Raw genomic sequence first — 16,156 nt, forward strand, 5'->3', positions numbered from 1 at the left:
CTAAAAGGAATGAGGAAATGAGAGCTGTGCAATGTCTGGCTGGTTTTGACTGTGTGACAGCCCATGATGTTCCTTCCGGTCCCAGTAATATTCTGAGTTTCCACCTGCCCGCCCCCACCGTTTATAGTGCACAGCACGTGAGGACCAGGAGCTCAGTCTGTCTGTCTGTCAGTGGATTAGTAGAAGCAGAGTGTTATGCTGTGTCTTCTGTTTTCCACAGATCAGCGGAGGTAAAGGAACCTTGGCTAGAGACCTTCCAAGGGTAAGTGCAATAGATCAGTAGGGTGGGCGGGGGGAAATGCTGCCTAGCTGGGCAAGGGACAGGAAGACCTTAGGCAACAGAAAACAGGGACACCGGGAAGGCGCAATGGTAAGAGAGACAGCCCTATGTGAAGGGTGTAGATGCTATGTAAATAGCAGCCTGGGAATAAGGTCTTTTCTATTTGGGCTAGATGAAATCAATTCAGAGCACTAAATACAAGTGCCTGTGAACACCACCCCAAAAAACATTAGCTGTTATTGTAATTGATATTCAGATTTTTTTATAGGAATGTAATACGGAATAACAGTTTGGCATGGTAAAGACACCGGCTTAAAGAATTTAAAAATGAGTGTGTTCAGATGCTATTCTTTATAGCAGATGACATTTGGTGACAGGGTCGGGCTTCAAAAGAAAACTCTTCTATCTAATAGATTCCAGTTCTGTGGTTTTGGCAAAGTGGCGATGAAATTAGCCAATTATTCTACATCCTCACTCTTTCCTGTATGTTTATGACAGACAGAATCAAAGCCCCACTGGAGTGAAATCCACCTCCGGACAGACACCAATGAAGCTGAGGAGCAGCGTCGATGCCGTATGTGCTCCTTTCATATTCACTTGTTCACGTTTTCCAGAGGCAGGAGCCAAAAGACCCTTACTGAGTGTACTTTTTTCTCTCTTTTAGTCAAAAACACTAAATGCCAATAATATGGAGTCATGGATTGAGTGTCAGTCAGAGGTAAGAAAGTAATTTTTAGAACTTCATTTGCACTCTGGGAATATAGAACATAGCTTTAATTAAATAGTATTTGGATTGTTTAATTATTAGAGTAGAAAAAGCGCATCCTAAGTACAGTAAATAATACACCTCAATTGAGATCTTCTATAACAACAATTAAGACAATAACGTTGATTCTAGAAGCCAGAGAAAAAAATCAGTGCACTATATTGAATTAACTTTTAAGATGGAAATTTTGTGCATGTATTTTGTTAAGAAAGTCTAGATAGGCTTCTCCAGTCATTATTTTAACTGAAATAAATACATTTCAGGGTGATATCAAGGAACATCCCCTGTTGACATCATGTCAGAGTGAAGACAGCATTTGCCAGCTGATTGGTGAGTTTTGAAAACAAACAGATCTTTTCTGTGAGTGCTAGCAACCAGAGTTCTTGGTTTGCAAAACCGCAGGGCTCTTACTTTACCAGGAATTTTTTTTTTTTTTAGTGTTCTGTTAAAGACCGCAGAACATTAACCCTTAACTGGTGGGCATGCTGAGCTCACTAGAGGCAGGAGTGCTGTGAGAAGGAAGGTGCTCTGGGAAGCCAGTTCCCCCAGCCCTGCTGCAGGTTTTCTGATACTTTGATAATAAAAGCATGCATACATTTGAAAAAATACACAGTGCCTTTTCCATGTTCTTCCTTCTCTAACACAGATGTGTTTAAGAGCCCAGGAAGCAGCTATTGCTAACCTCAAATCCCAAAAAACTACTATTTGTGCTTAATTCTCATAATGCATTTCAATATAATGTAACCCTGACTCAGTCCTTTTGAAAAGGCAGGCCATTTCACTCACATCCTTCTACCACTTTTCAGTTTAAAATGTGTAGGAATGTTTGTCAGTCATTTAAAAAATGTCGCCTTTATAATTAGAAAAAGAGAGGAGGAAAGAAAGGAAGGAAAAAAAGAAGGAAACTTTTGAGAGACAATACCTATTGCACACATGTGTCCTAGATTTGGGGAGGATAGAATTTTTGGCAAAGTTGTACTGGTAGTTCCCAATGTCCAGGTCTAGGCTCAAGTCTTTTGGAAGCAATTTGTGCTGCTCTTGCTTGGTCCTAAAGCAGCAGACTGGGAAGATCAGATGCCCTGGATGAAGCAGCTCCCTCTAGTGGCTGCTCAGTGCTAGCATGGTTGGGGAGGATGAAAAAAGAAAATGTGGTATCTATACACAATGGAATTTTATGCAGCCATGAAGAAGAACGAAATGTTATCATTCTCTGGTAAATGGATGGAATTGGAGAACATCATTCTGAGTGAGGTTAGCCTGGCTCAAAAGACCAAAAATCGTATGTTCTCCCTCATATGTGGACATTAGATCAAGGGCAAACACAACAAGGGGATTGGACTATGAGCACATGATAAAAGCGAGAGCACACAAGGGAGGGGTGAGGATAGGTAAGACACCTAAAAAACTAGCTAGCATTTGTTGCCCTTAATGCAGAGAAACTAAAGCAGATACCTTAAAGCAACTGAGGCCAATAGGAAAAGGGGACCAGGAACTAGAGAAAAGGTTAGATTAAAAAGAATTAACCTAGAAGGTAACACCCACGCACAGGAAATCAATGTGAGTCAATGCCCTGTATAGCTATCCTTATCTCAACCAGCAAAACCCCTTGTTCCTTCCTATTATTGCTTATACTCTCTCTACAACAAAATTAGAGATAAGGGCAAAATAGTTTCTGCTGGGTATTGAGGGGGGGAGCGGGAGGGGGTGGAGTGGGTGGTAAGGGAGGGGGTGGGGGCAGGGGGGAGAAATAAACCAAGCCTTGTATGCACATATGAATAATAAAAGAAAAAAAAAAAAAAGGAATCAGGGAGGAGTGATAAAGGAGAGTGGTGGAGGGGGAGAATTCAAGTATGATATATTTGATACATTGTAAGAACCTTTGTAAATGGCACAATGTACCCACACCCAGCACAACAATAAAGGATGAAAAAGAAAAAAAAAAAAAAAAGAATGGCCAGACTGAGCCTTCAAAAAGGTCTTAAGCAAGTCACTTCCTCTCCTTATAAGTTTCGATTTCAAAGGAAGAAATTAAAATAACCCCCATTAATCAGGAATGTTCTCTGTAGTTATTAGACTGAAAATGTTAAGATGATTGTTTATGACCTGCACTGTTAGGTTTTGATAGTTTTCTTTAGCAAAATTAGCTGGTGAAGAAAAAACAGGAAAGGTGGGGCCTTTGAGGAACCCTGGTGTTGATGTTTAGGGGCTGGTTGCCCTGGTAACACCATAGTTGTTTTGGGGTTCAGTTTTCTATATGAAGAGTCATGCCCTTTGCTTTCTGGGGTTTTCAAAATTATTTTCTCCACATGGCACACTATAGATGACATTATATGACAAACGATATCCATTTTCTTATCTGGATCTTTGCTTAATAATATTGTAATCCTATTTTTCTGTTTCCCTTGTTTTCTTGGCTGTAGAAATTAAGAAGAGAAAGAAAGTGTTGTCCTGGCCATTTCTCATGAAAAGACTCTCCCCTTCCTCAGATTTCTCTGGGTCCCTGGAGCCAGAGTTGAAAGTGTCACTATTTGATCAGCCTTTGTCAATTATCTGTGGTGAAAATGATACACTCCCAAGACCTATTCAGGTAGGTGTGTGTTTATTCCTGAGCCTACTTCTGCTTTTTCTCATGTGAAAAGTCCCTGGGAAATCTGAATGTGAAGCTCATACTGAACTCAATGGGGCTGATCTTTAGAATTTCCCACTCTTGAAAGTGGTTGTTCTGCACCTGAGTACAGTAGGGTGAGGATCTGCCTGCCTGCCTTCCAGAAATCAGTTGCATTTGCCAATGGGCTCAGAGTAAGGGGCCCTCAGACATGTCCTCTGACTTCACATATTTAAGAAGGCTGAAATTTTACAGCTTCTGAAAAGTCAGCAGGCAGAGATGGAGCTGAGACCATATATCAGAAATCCAAAGTTTCTATGGAACTATTTGAAAAGAGAGCCCCAAAGCAATTTTAGCATGTGAAAAATTAGAACTTTCACAATGCACCTCCTTTTAGAAAAATGGCAGGATAAAGAGAGACCTCAAAAGCCTTATTAAGACTCTCTTTATATAATAAAAATAACTAGTTTTTAATAGAGTGGATATTTTATGACAGGTAAAGTTAGGGACTGTTCACATACATTATTTTAATTTTCTTTCTCCAAACTTTACCTAGATTTTCATGTGTCAGTAGCAGTAAATTTTCTGTCTCTAAGCCATGGATAACCATTTCTCGTTTCTATATCTGCTCCTATAGGACATTCTCACTGTTCTCTGCCTTAAAGGCCCTTCAACAGAAGGAATATTCAGGAAAGCAGCCAGTGAGAAAGCCCGCAAGGAACTGAAGGAGGAGCTCAACTGTGGAGGCACCATGGACCTTGCAGGGCTCCCTGTGCACCTCCTGGCTGTGGTCTTCAAGGTGAGCCCACCACATTTGTGCCAAATAGTGGCCCACTGGGCACTGTCCTCAGGAAACCAGGAATGGGCTCTGCCCTTCCCAGGCAAAGTCAGCTGACCCTGGACTTTAGGTTTTATAGTTAAACCTTTCAATTATTCACATAAGCACATCTGTTTCAATGATCCCAGATTTCAACAGAATGGGATGCATTAAGTTCCCCCCAAAATTTTAATGAGAAAAGGCAATTATGATGTCCTGTGGGCAAGCCCAGAACTCTAACTCTGATCCCCAGAATTCACCTTGCTGGGGATGGTGACTCTTACTGTGGCTGTCCTTAGGAAGCTCCTGAGACACAATGGGAGTTTGAGAGAAGCTCTCTCTGATTAACCAAATGCAGGAATGGAAGGGGCATGTCTGTAAAGGGAAGCACCAGCAAAAACAAGGATGGAGCAAAAGCAAGGTGAAAGTAAGACACCAGTGTACTGCATGGTACAAACAGGTCAACACTCCCCTTTCCTCCTCCAGGACTTCCTCCGAGGTATCCCCCTGAAACTGCTTTCATGTGACCTGTTTGAGGAGTGGATGGGCGCCCTGGAGAAACAGAACGAAGAGGACAGAATTGAGGCCCTAAAACAGTAAGTCCTCAAAGTCATTGCAGGAGGCCAAGCCTCCATCTTTTACTCCATAAAACTGTTGAAGTGCTTCGTGATTCATGTTTCATGGAAACTATGTTTAGGGAATCCAAGTGGAATTGCTCATCCACTCCCAAAATACAAACCAGGAGGTGCCTTGGATATTTAAAGAAAGTAGTTTTTGCCAAATGAAAGTACTTTCTTCAAAAAGTAGAATGTGAATTTTAATGCCCACAAATCCCAAGAAATAGAAGAGTCTAAAAATGTAAGGAGTTCAAAAAAGTGTGAGAGAAAATCATACCTGAACACTATAACTCAGGCTGACCAGCAGAATCCAGGAATTAACCTACATTATTGGTGTTCATGCAAGGCAACAGTCCTCCCATAAAATATCCCTTAAAGCATGGACAGCAGTTTGGAAAAGATTGCTTTGTTCATAAAATTCCACAGCATATTCTGTGTTCTTATAATTAACCAAAATGAAAACCATGTAAGAACAAATTCCAATGGGTAAAGATAATTGCATATGTAAATGCAAGTGTCACTTATAAGTGACTAAAGAATCATAAATACCTAACTTTTTTTTAAACCTTTTTCTTTTTTTGAGGTTCTGGGAATTGAACCCAGGACCTCAAGCATGCTAAGCAAGAGTTCTACCACTTGAGCCACGGCTGGGCTGGGGAGCCCCTAAATGCCTAATTTTAAAATGTCAGCATCTTTGCTGCATCCTAAGAAAGCTTATCTATGTGTTATAATTGTTCCCCCCATGGCTGAATATTGCCCAGAAAGTGTTTATTGAAATGAGATCGTCAGTGTCTGTCCCAAAACAAAACATCCTAAGATTATCCCTGTAAGTTTATACTTAAGGCATAAAATTCTTTTATAACAACAATTCTTCGGAGAAATGAAAAGGATCCATGTATTGGAATCTCATTTCTTTTTGAAAAGGTGAGACTTTAAAGAAAAAAAATCGAACAGACTAGACAATAAACATTAGTTAGTTCTGAAAAAAATCTAAATTTACTATTGTTTGTGATACTATTGGTATTTAAGCACTGCCTTGGCCATAGGCTGATTTATTCTCCATACAGACTTCTTGGGAAGACATAAAAATAGTTGATCTTCATGTAGCAATCACCACTCAAAAAAAGCAAAAAACCTGATTTCGTGGTGTTCAAAGCAAAGAATTTCCACATAGCTAAATGGTTATTCACAAAATGGTTTTCCAAATGTAAAGGCAAACTGTGGTGTTTAATACAGGCTCTGATCCTTCCAGATAACAAAGGGTGGTGCTATTAAAGAACTCATGGTTAACCAGCCTATTCCGTGTCAGTTACCGCTGGAGGGGTCTGAATGAACATTTCATAAGGTTGCTTGTGAAAACGCACCTTCCTCATTTTAAAGGAAGTCTGGTTTTGGCGAAATCTCTCAACAGACCATGCGAAAGCTAGCCATGTCTTGAAAATTGATGTCCCTAACTCCATTCCAGGGTTGCAGATCGGCTCCCCCGCCCCAACCTTCTGCTGCTCAAACACCTGCTCTTCGTGCTGCACCTGATCAGCAAGAACTCTGAAGTCAACAAGATGGACTCCAGCAATCTGGCCATCTGCATCGGACCCAACATGCTCACCCTAGAGAATGACCAAAACTTGTCATTCCAGGCCCAGAAGGCCTTGAACAATAAGGTGCGTTCTGCCTATATACAAGAAACTACCTTCTGTCTTCAAGTCAAGCAATGAAACACTTCTGATTCTGAATTTCTCAATATGACTCAGGGTGAGAGTGAGAAATCTAGAATGCAGAATGCTTTCTTCATCATGGCTCACTCTCTTAGATACATGCACTTCATAAAGCTGCATTTATCTGTCCTCAGTTGTCCTAGAAGACCGATTTTTATGTCTCTGCCTCCTTGGATAGAAAACCCCTTTGTTTTATTCTTACGAGCATCACACTCTGTCAGCCCAACTAATAATATGGGGAAGTACTTGCTTAAATGAAAATTTCAGTTACTTTAAAGTAAGTTTTTTATTTTCAATTTAAAAATGCATGACTCAAAAAAATGAAATCTCTAACTTTAATGTATATTATTGTTATCAAGTTTCACTATGTTATTTTCAAACGTATAACAATCTCTAGTTCTCATTCTGACACCTCCATAATAGTTGACCTCAAATGTGTCCTAATTTGCCCCCTCCCTAAAAAAAAATGTCCTTAAGCTGACAACATCCTTTTTTCTCACAGGTTAAGACACTGGTGGAATTCCTCATTGACAACTGCTTTGAAATATTTGGGGAGAACATTCCAGCTCACTCCCGCCTCACTTCTGATGACTCCCTGGAACACACTGACAGTTCAGGTACAAAACACTCTGCCATTTGACTGTAACTATAAGGAATTCATGCCAGTCACCAGCCCAGCTATTCCTGGTATTTGAAGTAGAAGTTGCCTTCACAGATCACAAGTCAGACAAGACTAGATTCTGTAAGGAAGTCATTAAACATGAAAACCCTTGTCTCGGGTTTTCCTTCTTACCGCAGACACTCTTTCAGCATCAGTGTGGAACTTTCTCCTTCCCATCTAAATCACAGATAACTGCTGTTTCTAACCATATAACCTTTAGCTATGGAACTAGGGGTAAGAAAGCTGTCTCTACTTAATGGAATATGAGTCCATTAAAATGAAAATTGTTCCAATAAAAGAGTATCCAAAGGATCAATTCTAAGATTTAAGATCAATAAATAAAAATACTGTCATTATCTCTTCCTTCTCCTTCTCCTTTTTCTTCTTTTTATGTCTTTCTCTTCCTCCTTCCCTCCCTCCGTCATTCATTTTCTTTTCTTCTCATCTCAAAATAAATTTGGAAAGACACAAAATTTCATTAGGTAAATTTGTGGCAATTAAATCACCTAGTACCATAATTGGCCTGAATAGGGTGACCTGTAATAAATGTTATCCCTAAAAGAACTTGACCAAAAAAGCCCAACTGTTTCTTAACTTTCCACAGATGTGTCGACCCTGCAGAATGACTCTGCCTATGACAGCAACGACCCTGAAGTGGAGCCCACCAGTGCTATCCACTCCCCCAGCAGGCAGCCCCAGTTGCCCACTGTCATGGCTGCTGGCTTGGATGACAGGCCGTCACAGGATACCTTTGAGTTTAGCCTAGAGCCCATCGTTAGCACAGTAGCCAGGCTGAAAAGCGCCATCAATCAGCTGGACAGGAGGTTCTCGGAACCCAGCATGTCACCCACACAAGAGTGCCTTGAGAGCCAAATGACAAACCGAAAACTAACAAAAAGTGAAGATGACTCCCTCATACCCCAGGTAGACTCTCATTTTGAAAGTGAGAAGGCTAAAGACCCATTTCCAGAGGAGGTTTTCCCAGCAGCAGAAGGCAAACCCAAGAGACCAGTGGACCTGAAGATCAAGAACCTGACCCAAGGTTTGGCATTGCCACAGGGACTGGTACCCAAAGCCATCTCCAGTGGCTCCTTGGATGGGTCCTCTGACAGCTCACCTCTGGCTTCTCCTTCCTGTCCCAAAAGAAATTTCTTCACCAGGCATCAATCTTTCACCACAAAGACTGAAAACAGTAAGCCCAACAGGGAAATTAAGAAGCACTCCATGTCATTCTCCTTTGCCTCTCACAAAAAAGTGCTGACCAAAACCCCCAGCTTTGAGTCTGAGAAAGCCAAAGACCTTACCAGAGACCAGGCCAAGAAGGCTTTGAGAAAAGACGGCCAGCTTGCTGGCCGAATCGTCCAGGAAAATACATCTGACATCCACAGCCAAACAGCTCTGGGCTTCAGCTCACCATCCTGGGCCCTCTCAATGGATGATGTGTTCCAGCTGGTGGATGAGAGGAGTCCAAGGAGCCCACCATCTTACCAAGAGGCCATGAAGCACCAGGTGTCCAGACTTGAGGCCTATGGAGGCCAGACAGTTGGAAGTATGAGAGCAAGAATGCTCAGCCAGGACTCCAAACTAGCTCCTCTTCTACCTTCTCACCACAAAGGGAATATCTACAGTGAGGGGACACTTAGTGGACACAAATTGTCTCCCACCACTGAGCACTGGAAACAGAGCCAGACGGTCAGTGTCTCTGTGGAAACTCGAAGGAGTCCTGAGCATCACCAGCTGAGGACCATGTCTGAGTGTGTCCAGGTGGATAAGCGGGACTATCTCAGGCGACGATGTAGCCAGCCAGTCTTTGACACTGACCAACTTCAATATGCCAAAGAATCCTACATTTAGGAAAGGAGGACTGGCAACATGGCCAGCTTGTGGTATCTCTGTAAATACAAGATTGTGTAAAGAACTGCTGTAGATTCTGTTTTCCAAAAAGTCACAAATAAGCTCTTTTCAAAGGCCCCATGGAGCCCTTCTCTGTGGGGACATTTACACAGTGGTGTGTCACATAGCATCTGCATGTTCCTGTATTGTGCAATATCCAGCAAGTGTATAAAATGTATGATAGACAAGGCATTAGGTGCAAAGAATGTCTTCAGGAATCCCTGCTCACATTTGTGTACTTTTGGTCAGTCACTTTTCTTTGTCCCCTGGGGAATGTTTCTGTTGGTCAGTCACTTTTCTTTGTCCCCTGGGGAATGCTAGTGTTGAAAAGATCATCTTTGCATTTTTTTACTGTTGCATCAAATGTCATGCAGATTTTCATGTCTTCCACAAACTCTGTTTAGGGAGAAATGTCTAAATCTCTGATAGAAGTTTATTCTGTGAAGCAGGCTTGTGGTAACTAATGATGACAACAGAAGAAAGAACCAGATTCAGTGTATGGAGTTGTTGGTGTGAGGAAAAGACCATAATGAAAATTATGAAAAATGCTCGCACACATCATTTCAGTCATCTAATCCAAATGGACAGGTTGGTGGGAATGCATCACAGCCAGCTTAACTCTTTAGAGCACCTTGCGTTCTTTGTAGGCCAGGGGGTCCCATGCAACAGTGTGGAGGTAGACAATGTCATATGCACCGGGGTCATGTGTAAAGCTTCAATGTAATTTCACTACAATAAACTGCCTTCCTTATTCGGAAGAAAAGAAAAGTTCATTCTTTACGGACATGTTGCCTTCCTTTTCCTCGGTTAACAGAAATCCACCAAGAAAATTATTTACACATTGGTTTATTCAAAAGGCATCTGTAGACTCTCTATCCATCATTCCAGACCAACAGGCAAGCCAGGAGATCTGTGTCTAGGACACACAGCTCTGTCCTCTAGGAGTTTGTAAAACCACAAAGCAAGCCATTTTTTTCATTGAGCAGTCATTCAGGGGACCAGAAAACTTCAAATGCATTCCCACTTTACCACTAACCTGATCTCCATGTGACCCTACTCAGGTCATGAAAGCCCTTCCTAATTTCCTTATTTTAGAAAAGCAGGAATGAGACTGGAAGTCCTCTAGCTCATGTGAGTAGCACAGTTTGCTGACAAACACTATAGTTCCTGAGGTCTCACAAATGTCATTATCGTTGCTAACTCTGGATGTGGAGGAGAAGGTACACTGAGTATTTCAAATATTACACAGAGGGGGAGCCCCACTTCTAACCATATAGTCCACTGATCTTTTTAAATAGGATTTCCCACGTCTTAGATGGTGAGCGCTGCCATAAAAAGTGCCACGGACTGGGTGACTTAAACAACATATATTGTCTTGTAGTTCTAGGCTGAAAGTCTGAGGTCAAGGTGTGAGCAGGGATGGATCCTTCTGAGGGAAGAGAGGACACATCTGCTCCAAGCCTCTCTCTTTGACACAGGTGATGGTCTCCCGGTGTCTCTTCACATTGTCTTCCCCAGGCATCCCCTTCTTTTAATGTCACCAGTCATACTGGATGAGGGTCTACCCTAATGATCTCACTTTACCTCTTTAAAGACCCTATCTCCAAAAGCAGTCATATTCTCAGGTACTGGGGTTAGGATGTAAACATGTACATTTTGAGGTGGGGGCACAATTCATTTCAGAATCCTACATTTTACAAAATAGCACTTAATGATACCTTGATTACACCATCAAGTTTTAATACTTCACCATAACCAGAGGGCTAAAACTTCCAGGAAGATTAGGATGATACTAACATACAGTTTAGTCAAGGATTCGGGAACACCAGAATTCTGTCCTCCATGGATGTCCTAAGGTCCTGTGCAATGACAAGTTGGGCAATCACAAATGTCCTGGCACCCCAATGCAAGGTAGATGGGAAAAGCAGCTCAGAAGTAAAGGCCTTCATCAGCGATTAACCCGAAACCCAGATTTGATCTCTGGGAAATTTCCTCTCCTCCTATCAAGAGGGGGAAGGGTGAGTTAGCACAAGATACACTATGATTGTCTGCAGTGACACACTGTGCACTGCCCAGGACTAGAAGAAATTAAAGTGTAATCTAGAAATGTTGGCTTGGGCTACAGCTCAGCAACACCACACAGGTTACCAGAGCAGCTGAAGTAGCAGCTAGGATTTGCAGCACTAATACTGCAAGCAATCAGTAACAGCCACAGTGCTTCCCACAGCCAGAAATGAAAATGTCCAAAAAGTGTTAGAAACACTGTCTGTCTTAATACACAATTAAAAGCATAACTAGATGAAGTCCCTGACTGTGATCACACTGGAAGAGCTGCCAGTACATGCCTTCCTCCTGAAGAGTCAAGCACATGGGAACCCACATCAGATGGGACCCTACATTGTGGAGGTTTCTTTTTTATTGGGATTATGTGATCTTAATTCTTCATCTTCTGAGAGGGAGTCGCTTTCACAATACTTCAAGTGTGGATCGAGACCCTGCATTTTCTCTACTCCAGAACACTAGTTAAATTAAATGTAAGTGGGGAAACACCAGGGGCAGGAGGTGCAGACTGTACCTGTTGAGACTACAAAGGTGGGGGGGCACTGAGAGGCAGCACACCTGCAAGTACAAAGTCTTGCTAGAGAAAAGGAACATGGAATGTTAACATCTCTGCAGCAGAAAAAAAGATAATGCATTGACGTAGAAAGAATGTGTGACCCCAATTCACAGAACCTAAGTCTGTGAATGCCCCAAACCTGCTTCCATGGACAAGGCTCTCCACGTGTCCAGTAGCAGTTTCTCCACCTCTGAAATGAGGTAACTACAGCATGCATCAGAGGTGACAAATCTAAAAGTTGAATGTGCTGTGCTGGTGAGGGTATGGAAACAATGATTGTTATTCATTGCTATTGAAGGTGGGATTGAGCACGGAGTGTGTACAGATAACAGCAAAGACCCCAGTCCTGGAAGGACGGGAGGAGCTGCAGAGCACAGTCTCCAGAGACAGGCTGACTGACTGTATTCAAACCTTGAATCTACCACTCACCCTTACGCAGACAAATTACTACTCTTTTGCATCTGTTCAATGCTAGGAAGCCTGAATGAGACAGTAGGCATAAAGGCATGTTGTCACAGTACCTGAAACCCATCAACAGTCAATAAAGCCTAGCTCTCTGCGAGAACACAAAATTTACGTTATTGCCCATGATTTGCTCATCTTCTCATTTGCTTCCCTAAAATCAAATTAAGTGCCCCATCCAGATCCAGTTAACGGAGAAAATATTAGAAAGTTTGAAAGATGAAGTGATTCAGCTTCACTTAGATGGCAGAGGCTGGTTCTCACAGCTGAGTGTGTGCTCTTCCCTGAAATTATCTTTCATTTTTTTCTTACGTGGAATCTTAACACTAATATCAAATATGATGTTACAATTTTTCACTTAATTTCAAAATGATTAAATGCCCTTTTGATGAAAAAATATCAAATTATAATGAATGTAGCATTTAAGCCCAAGAAAATTACAGAAAAAAAAATGTAACATATATAGGAAATAAAAAATATTAAAAATGATAAGCTGAGAAGAAATGGTGGCTAATTCTAAAAGGAATCACATCAGTGCACTCTGTTCAGGTTCTGATTCTCTCCGTGTTCATACACAAGTCCAGTCTAGACACACAATTTAAATAGTTCCCAAAAAAGTTCTCTGTGGTTGCAGAAATTGGTAGGAAGCTGTGTAGCAAAAGCTCTTTAGTCACATTCCCTAGCAATATATATCATTTGACTTTTCTATTTCAATATATACTTTCTATTTCAATAAGTACTCTTTGTATACAATTGAAATTGGCTCTTTCTGCAATTACAGAAGAGAAAGGAAAATGAGGAAGCTGTTTTAAAATATTGAAACTGTTCCCAGTTAAAGACATGTCCAAACCTTTCTGGGGAACTGTTTTGATGTCACAGTTTAGGACAGAACTGAGAGAGGTTGATTATCAGGACATGCTTCTTCTCCTTCATCCCTACATCTTGTACACAGCAGCATGGTCTACTTGGAAGGAAGAGGCTGGGGTGAGAACCGAAGTCTGAGCCTAGCCCCCCTTTCTATGTGAATGTCGTCTTTAATAAGAACCTAAGCTGCTTTTTTTCTTTTAAAATGGGACTGGGCTTTGAACTAAGGGCTTCATGCTGTAAAACAGGTGTCTGCTACTTGAACCACACCTCCAGTCCATTTTGCTCTGGTTATTTTGGAAATGGGGTCTCATGAACTATTTGCCCAGGCTGGCCTCGAACCTCAACCCTCCCAATCTCAGCTTCCCAGGTAGCTAGGATTACAGATGTGAGCTACTGTGCCTGGCTGCTAAGCTGCTTCTTATCTTTGGTCCTTTATCAAGGTAATAAACTGGTAGAGCACTTGCCTAGCAAATGCAAGGCCCTGGGTTCAATCCCCAGCACTGAAAAACGAAAAAGATAATACTCTGTTCTTCTGCTATTGGCTTATATTTTATCAACTTTTTGAGGTATTTTTATGTATGGTTAACCTCATTCATTCAGACTGTACAATTTGATTAGTTTTACCTGATAAATACACCCATGAAAACACCACCACAGTAAAAATGCAGCACACAGCATCGGTAGTGCTTGGTGTTGTCAGATTTGGGTTGGTTATGTTAATAAGTTTATTCTAGTTATCTGCGTACCTTGCTGTGGCTCAATTTGCATTTTTCACAGACTCGTGACATTGTTTTATAGATCCTTGGGATTTTCTATGTGTGTAATCACATTCTCTGCAAATGAGAATTTCATTTCCTCCTTTTCAATCTTTGTCATTTTATTTTTTCTTCCTTTATTGTAATGTCTAGAACCTCCAATTCAATGTTGAGTAGAAATGGTGAAATGCACTCATTTTCCTCTTTCCTGATATTAGTAGTATTTTATTCAATATTTTACCTTGCAGTATGAAGCTAGCTGTAGGTTTTTCATAGTGTTCTTTATGAGTTTGAAGAGGTACCCTATATTCTTAGTTTGATGACATTTTTCTTCTATGAATGGATGTTGAATTTTGTTGTAGTTTGTTTGTGCCTATGAAAATAAGCATATGGTTTTTCTCCTTTATTCTGTTAATATAGTGCGTTTCATTGATTTGTTTATGTTAAACCAAATTAGGAATTCCTGGGATAAACTAATTGGCTATGATGTACTGTCTTTAACAAATTGCTTTAACATTGCCCCAACATTTTGTTAGAGTTGATTTCCTAAACTTTGTTAAGATTTTTTTTCAACTATATTCGTGAAGAGTATTAATCTAAAATTGCCCTTTTCATAAAGACTGTTGAAAACAGGTCATCTTTTCCTAGTTCTTCAGACTTCAGTAGTTTGGAATTATATCTTGATCATTGTTGGTGTTCTGCAGTCAAGAACTGAATTCTGTTGTATTCATCCCAAGACTGTTGATATTTTAACAGGCAATTAACTTAGTTATTATCAATTGATAAACTCCATGTCTCCTGTGATAGACAGCAATTCAAATCTCATTCAGTACTGTACATCTTAGCTGCAATCTGCTTAAAATCGGCCTGTGCACATGTGGTTCATGGCACAGTTAGAGACTTGGTCAGAGTTCAAACGTCTCTTTCTCTGCTCTGTCCCCTCTGGGATTCTCCCTAACTCTTTGACCATAATTACCCCAGGCTCCAGTGCCTGATGTCCTCCAGAAATATGGAAAGCTTTCCATGGGAAAGAACACACTCACTTGTGAGCCAGTGCCCATCCTTTAGCCAAAGCTAAAAGACAGAAAGCCTACACTCCTCCAAGACTCAACTCCCCTCTGTCTGCTTTTGTTCACTCCCCAATCCCTCGTGTACTTGCTGACTTTTGTGGTTTGTTCAGAGTTAATAATGCTCTGTGTGGGAGCCTACCAGCCATAACCCTGGGTGCGTGTCTCCTTCTCCTATGTGAAGAGTCCTCAGCCATTGGCTGGTGCTCCTGCCCCATGACAGGTTTATTGAAAGGATAAACTACAGTCATAGCTAGGAAAATTGGCATGCTAAATGTACTGTCGAGTACAGGAGAGGTTTAGAGATACGTAGAACTGGCCAGTTTCCAAAAATATAAATGTCTCAAAAAACATTAAGAAACTATGTCAAAGTCTTAAGGAACCAGCAACATGTCAAGTGAGGGTCTTCAATGTTAATTTCTTTCTGATCATTTCATAGATGACCCAATTATTTTTATCCATGGATTTGTAGCAAAAAGTTATAGGGCTTTCATTGTGATTGGAAATGATTTTTTTAAAAAGTATGGTATAATACTTGAATTGCACACATAAAATCCTGGGAATAACTTTATATGAGTAGACTGAGGTGTCTAAATCCCTTAAAGAACAGCAAATACCACAGACCTCAGACCACATTGAAATGCATGGAATCTAAATTCATTCCTTTGGGGATTTTTAATTAGAAAGAATGTTCTCAATATTCTTTTAAAGACAGAGATTGTTTGTCTGTTCAACAAACATTACAGCAGTTTCAAGTAGCAAAACAATCTATAAAATTGAGTATCTAAACCCAAAAGGATCTCCTCTCCAGTTGCTAAACTGGTGTTGCTGAATGTAGCCATTCTTGGGCAAGCGTGTTTCATAGGTGTTCATGTTCGTGTGCGAAATTCCTTCTGTTACATCAGTTTTCAAACGAGTTATTACAGTCAAGTTTCAGGCCTAATTTGTAGACATTTCCAGCCATTTCTGGAGATTAAAGACTTGGAGAATAGACAAAATTTGAACTACAGTCTACTGGTCCAAGTCCACACCAT

At 40.9% G+C, this 16,156-nt stretch overlaps 1 protein-coding gene and 1 long non-coding RNA gene across 15 annotated transcripts in view; one reads left to right on the top strand and one right to left on the bottom strand.

Moving 5' to 3' along the window:
* Nucleotides 1–16,156, bottom strand: part of LOC141422604 (uncharacterized) — a 182,860-nt gene that overhangs the window by 36,468 nt on the left and 130,236 nt on the right. The gene's annotated exons all lie outside the window — the stretch shown is intronic.
* On the top strand, nucleotides 81–10,127 carry Tagap (T cell activation RhoGTPase activating protein). Its single transcript, XM_020179311.2, has 10 exons — nucleotides 81–262; nucleotides 779–854; nucleotides 945–998; nucleotides 1,310–1,376; nucleotides 3,467–3,633; nucleotides 4,289–4,450; nucleotides 4,955–5,064; nucleotides 6,551–6,746; nucleotides 7,303–7,417; nucleotides 8,066–10,127. The coding sequence occupies exons 2-10, from the start codon at nucleotides 828–830 to the stop codon at nucleotides 9,313–9,315; spliced, it is 2,148 nt and encodes a 715-aa protein (XP_020034900.1). The 5' UTR covers nucleotides 81–262; nucleotides 779–827; the 3' UTR covers nucleotides 9,316–10,127.

The sequence above is a fragment of the Castor canadensis genome, chromosome 1 (genome assembly GCF_047511655.1).
Source record: "Castor canadensis chromosome 1, mCasCan1.hap1v2, whole genome shotgun sequence".
Taxonomy (NCBI): domain Eukaryota; kingdom Metazoa; phylum Chordata; class Mammalia; order Rodentia; family Castoridae; genus Castor; species Castor canadensis.

Coding starts and splice junctions, on each gene's coding strand:
- Tagap (XM_020179311.2), top strand. CDS start 828: ATGAAGCTGAGGAGCAGCGTCGATGCC. Junction 6,747..7,302: donor AGAAGGCCTTGAACAATAAG/GTGCGTTCTGCC, acceptor TTTTTCTCACAG/GTTAAGACACTGGTGGAATT. Junction 7,418..8,065: donor GGAACACACTGACAGTTCAG/GTACAAAACACT, acceptor AACTTTCCACAG/ATGTGTCGACCCTGCAGAAT.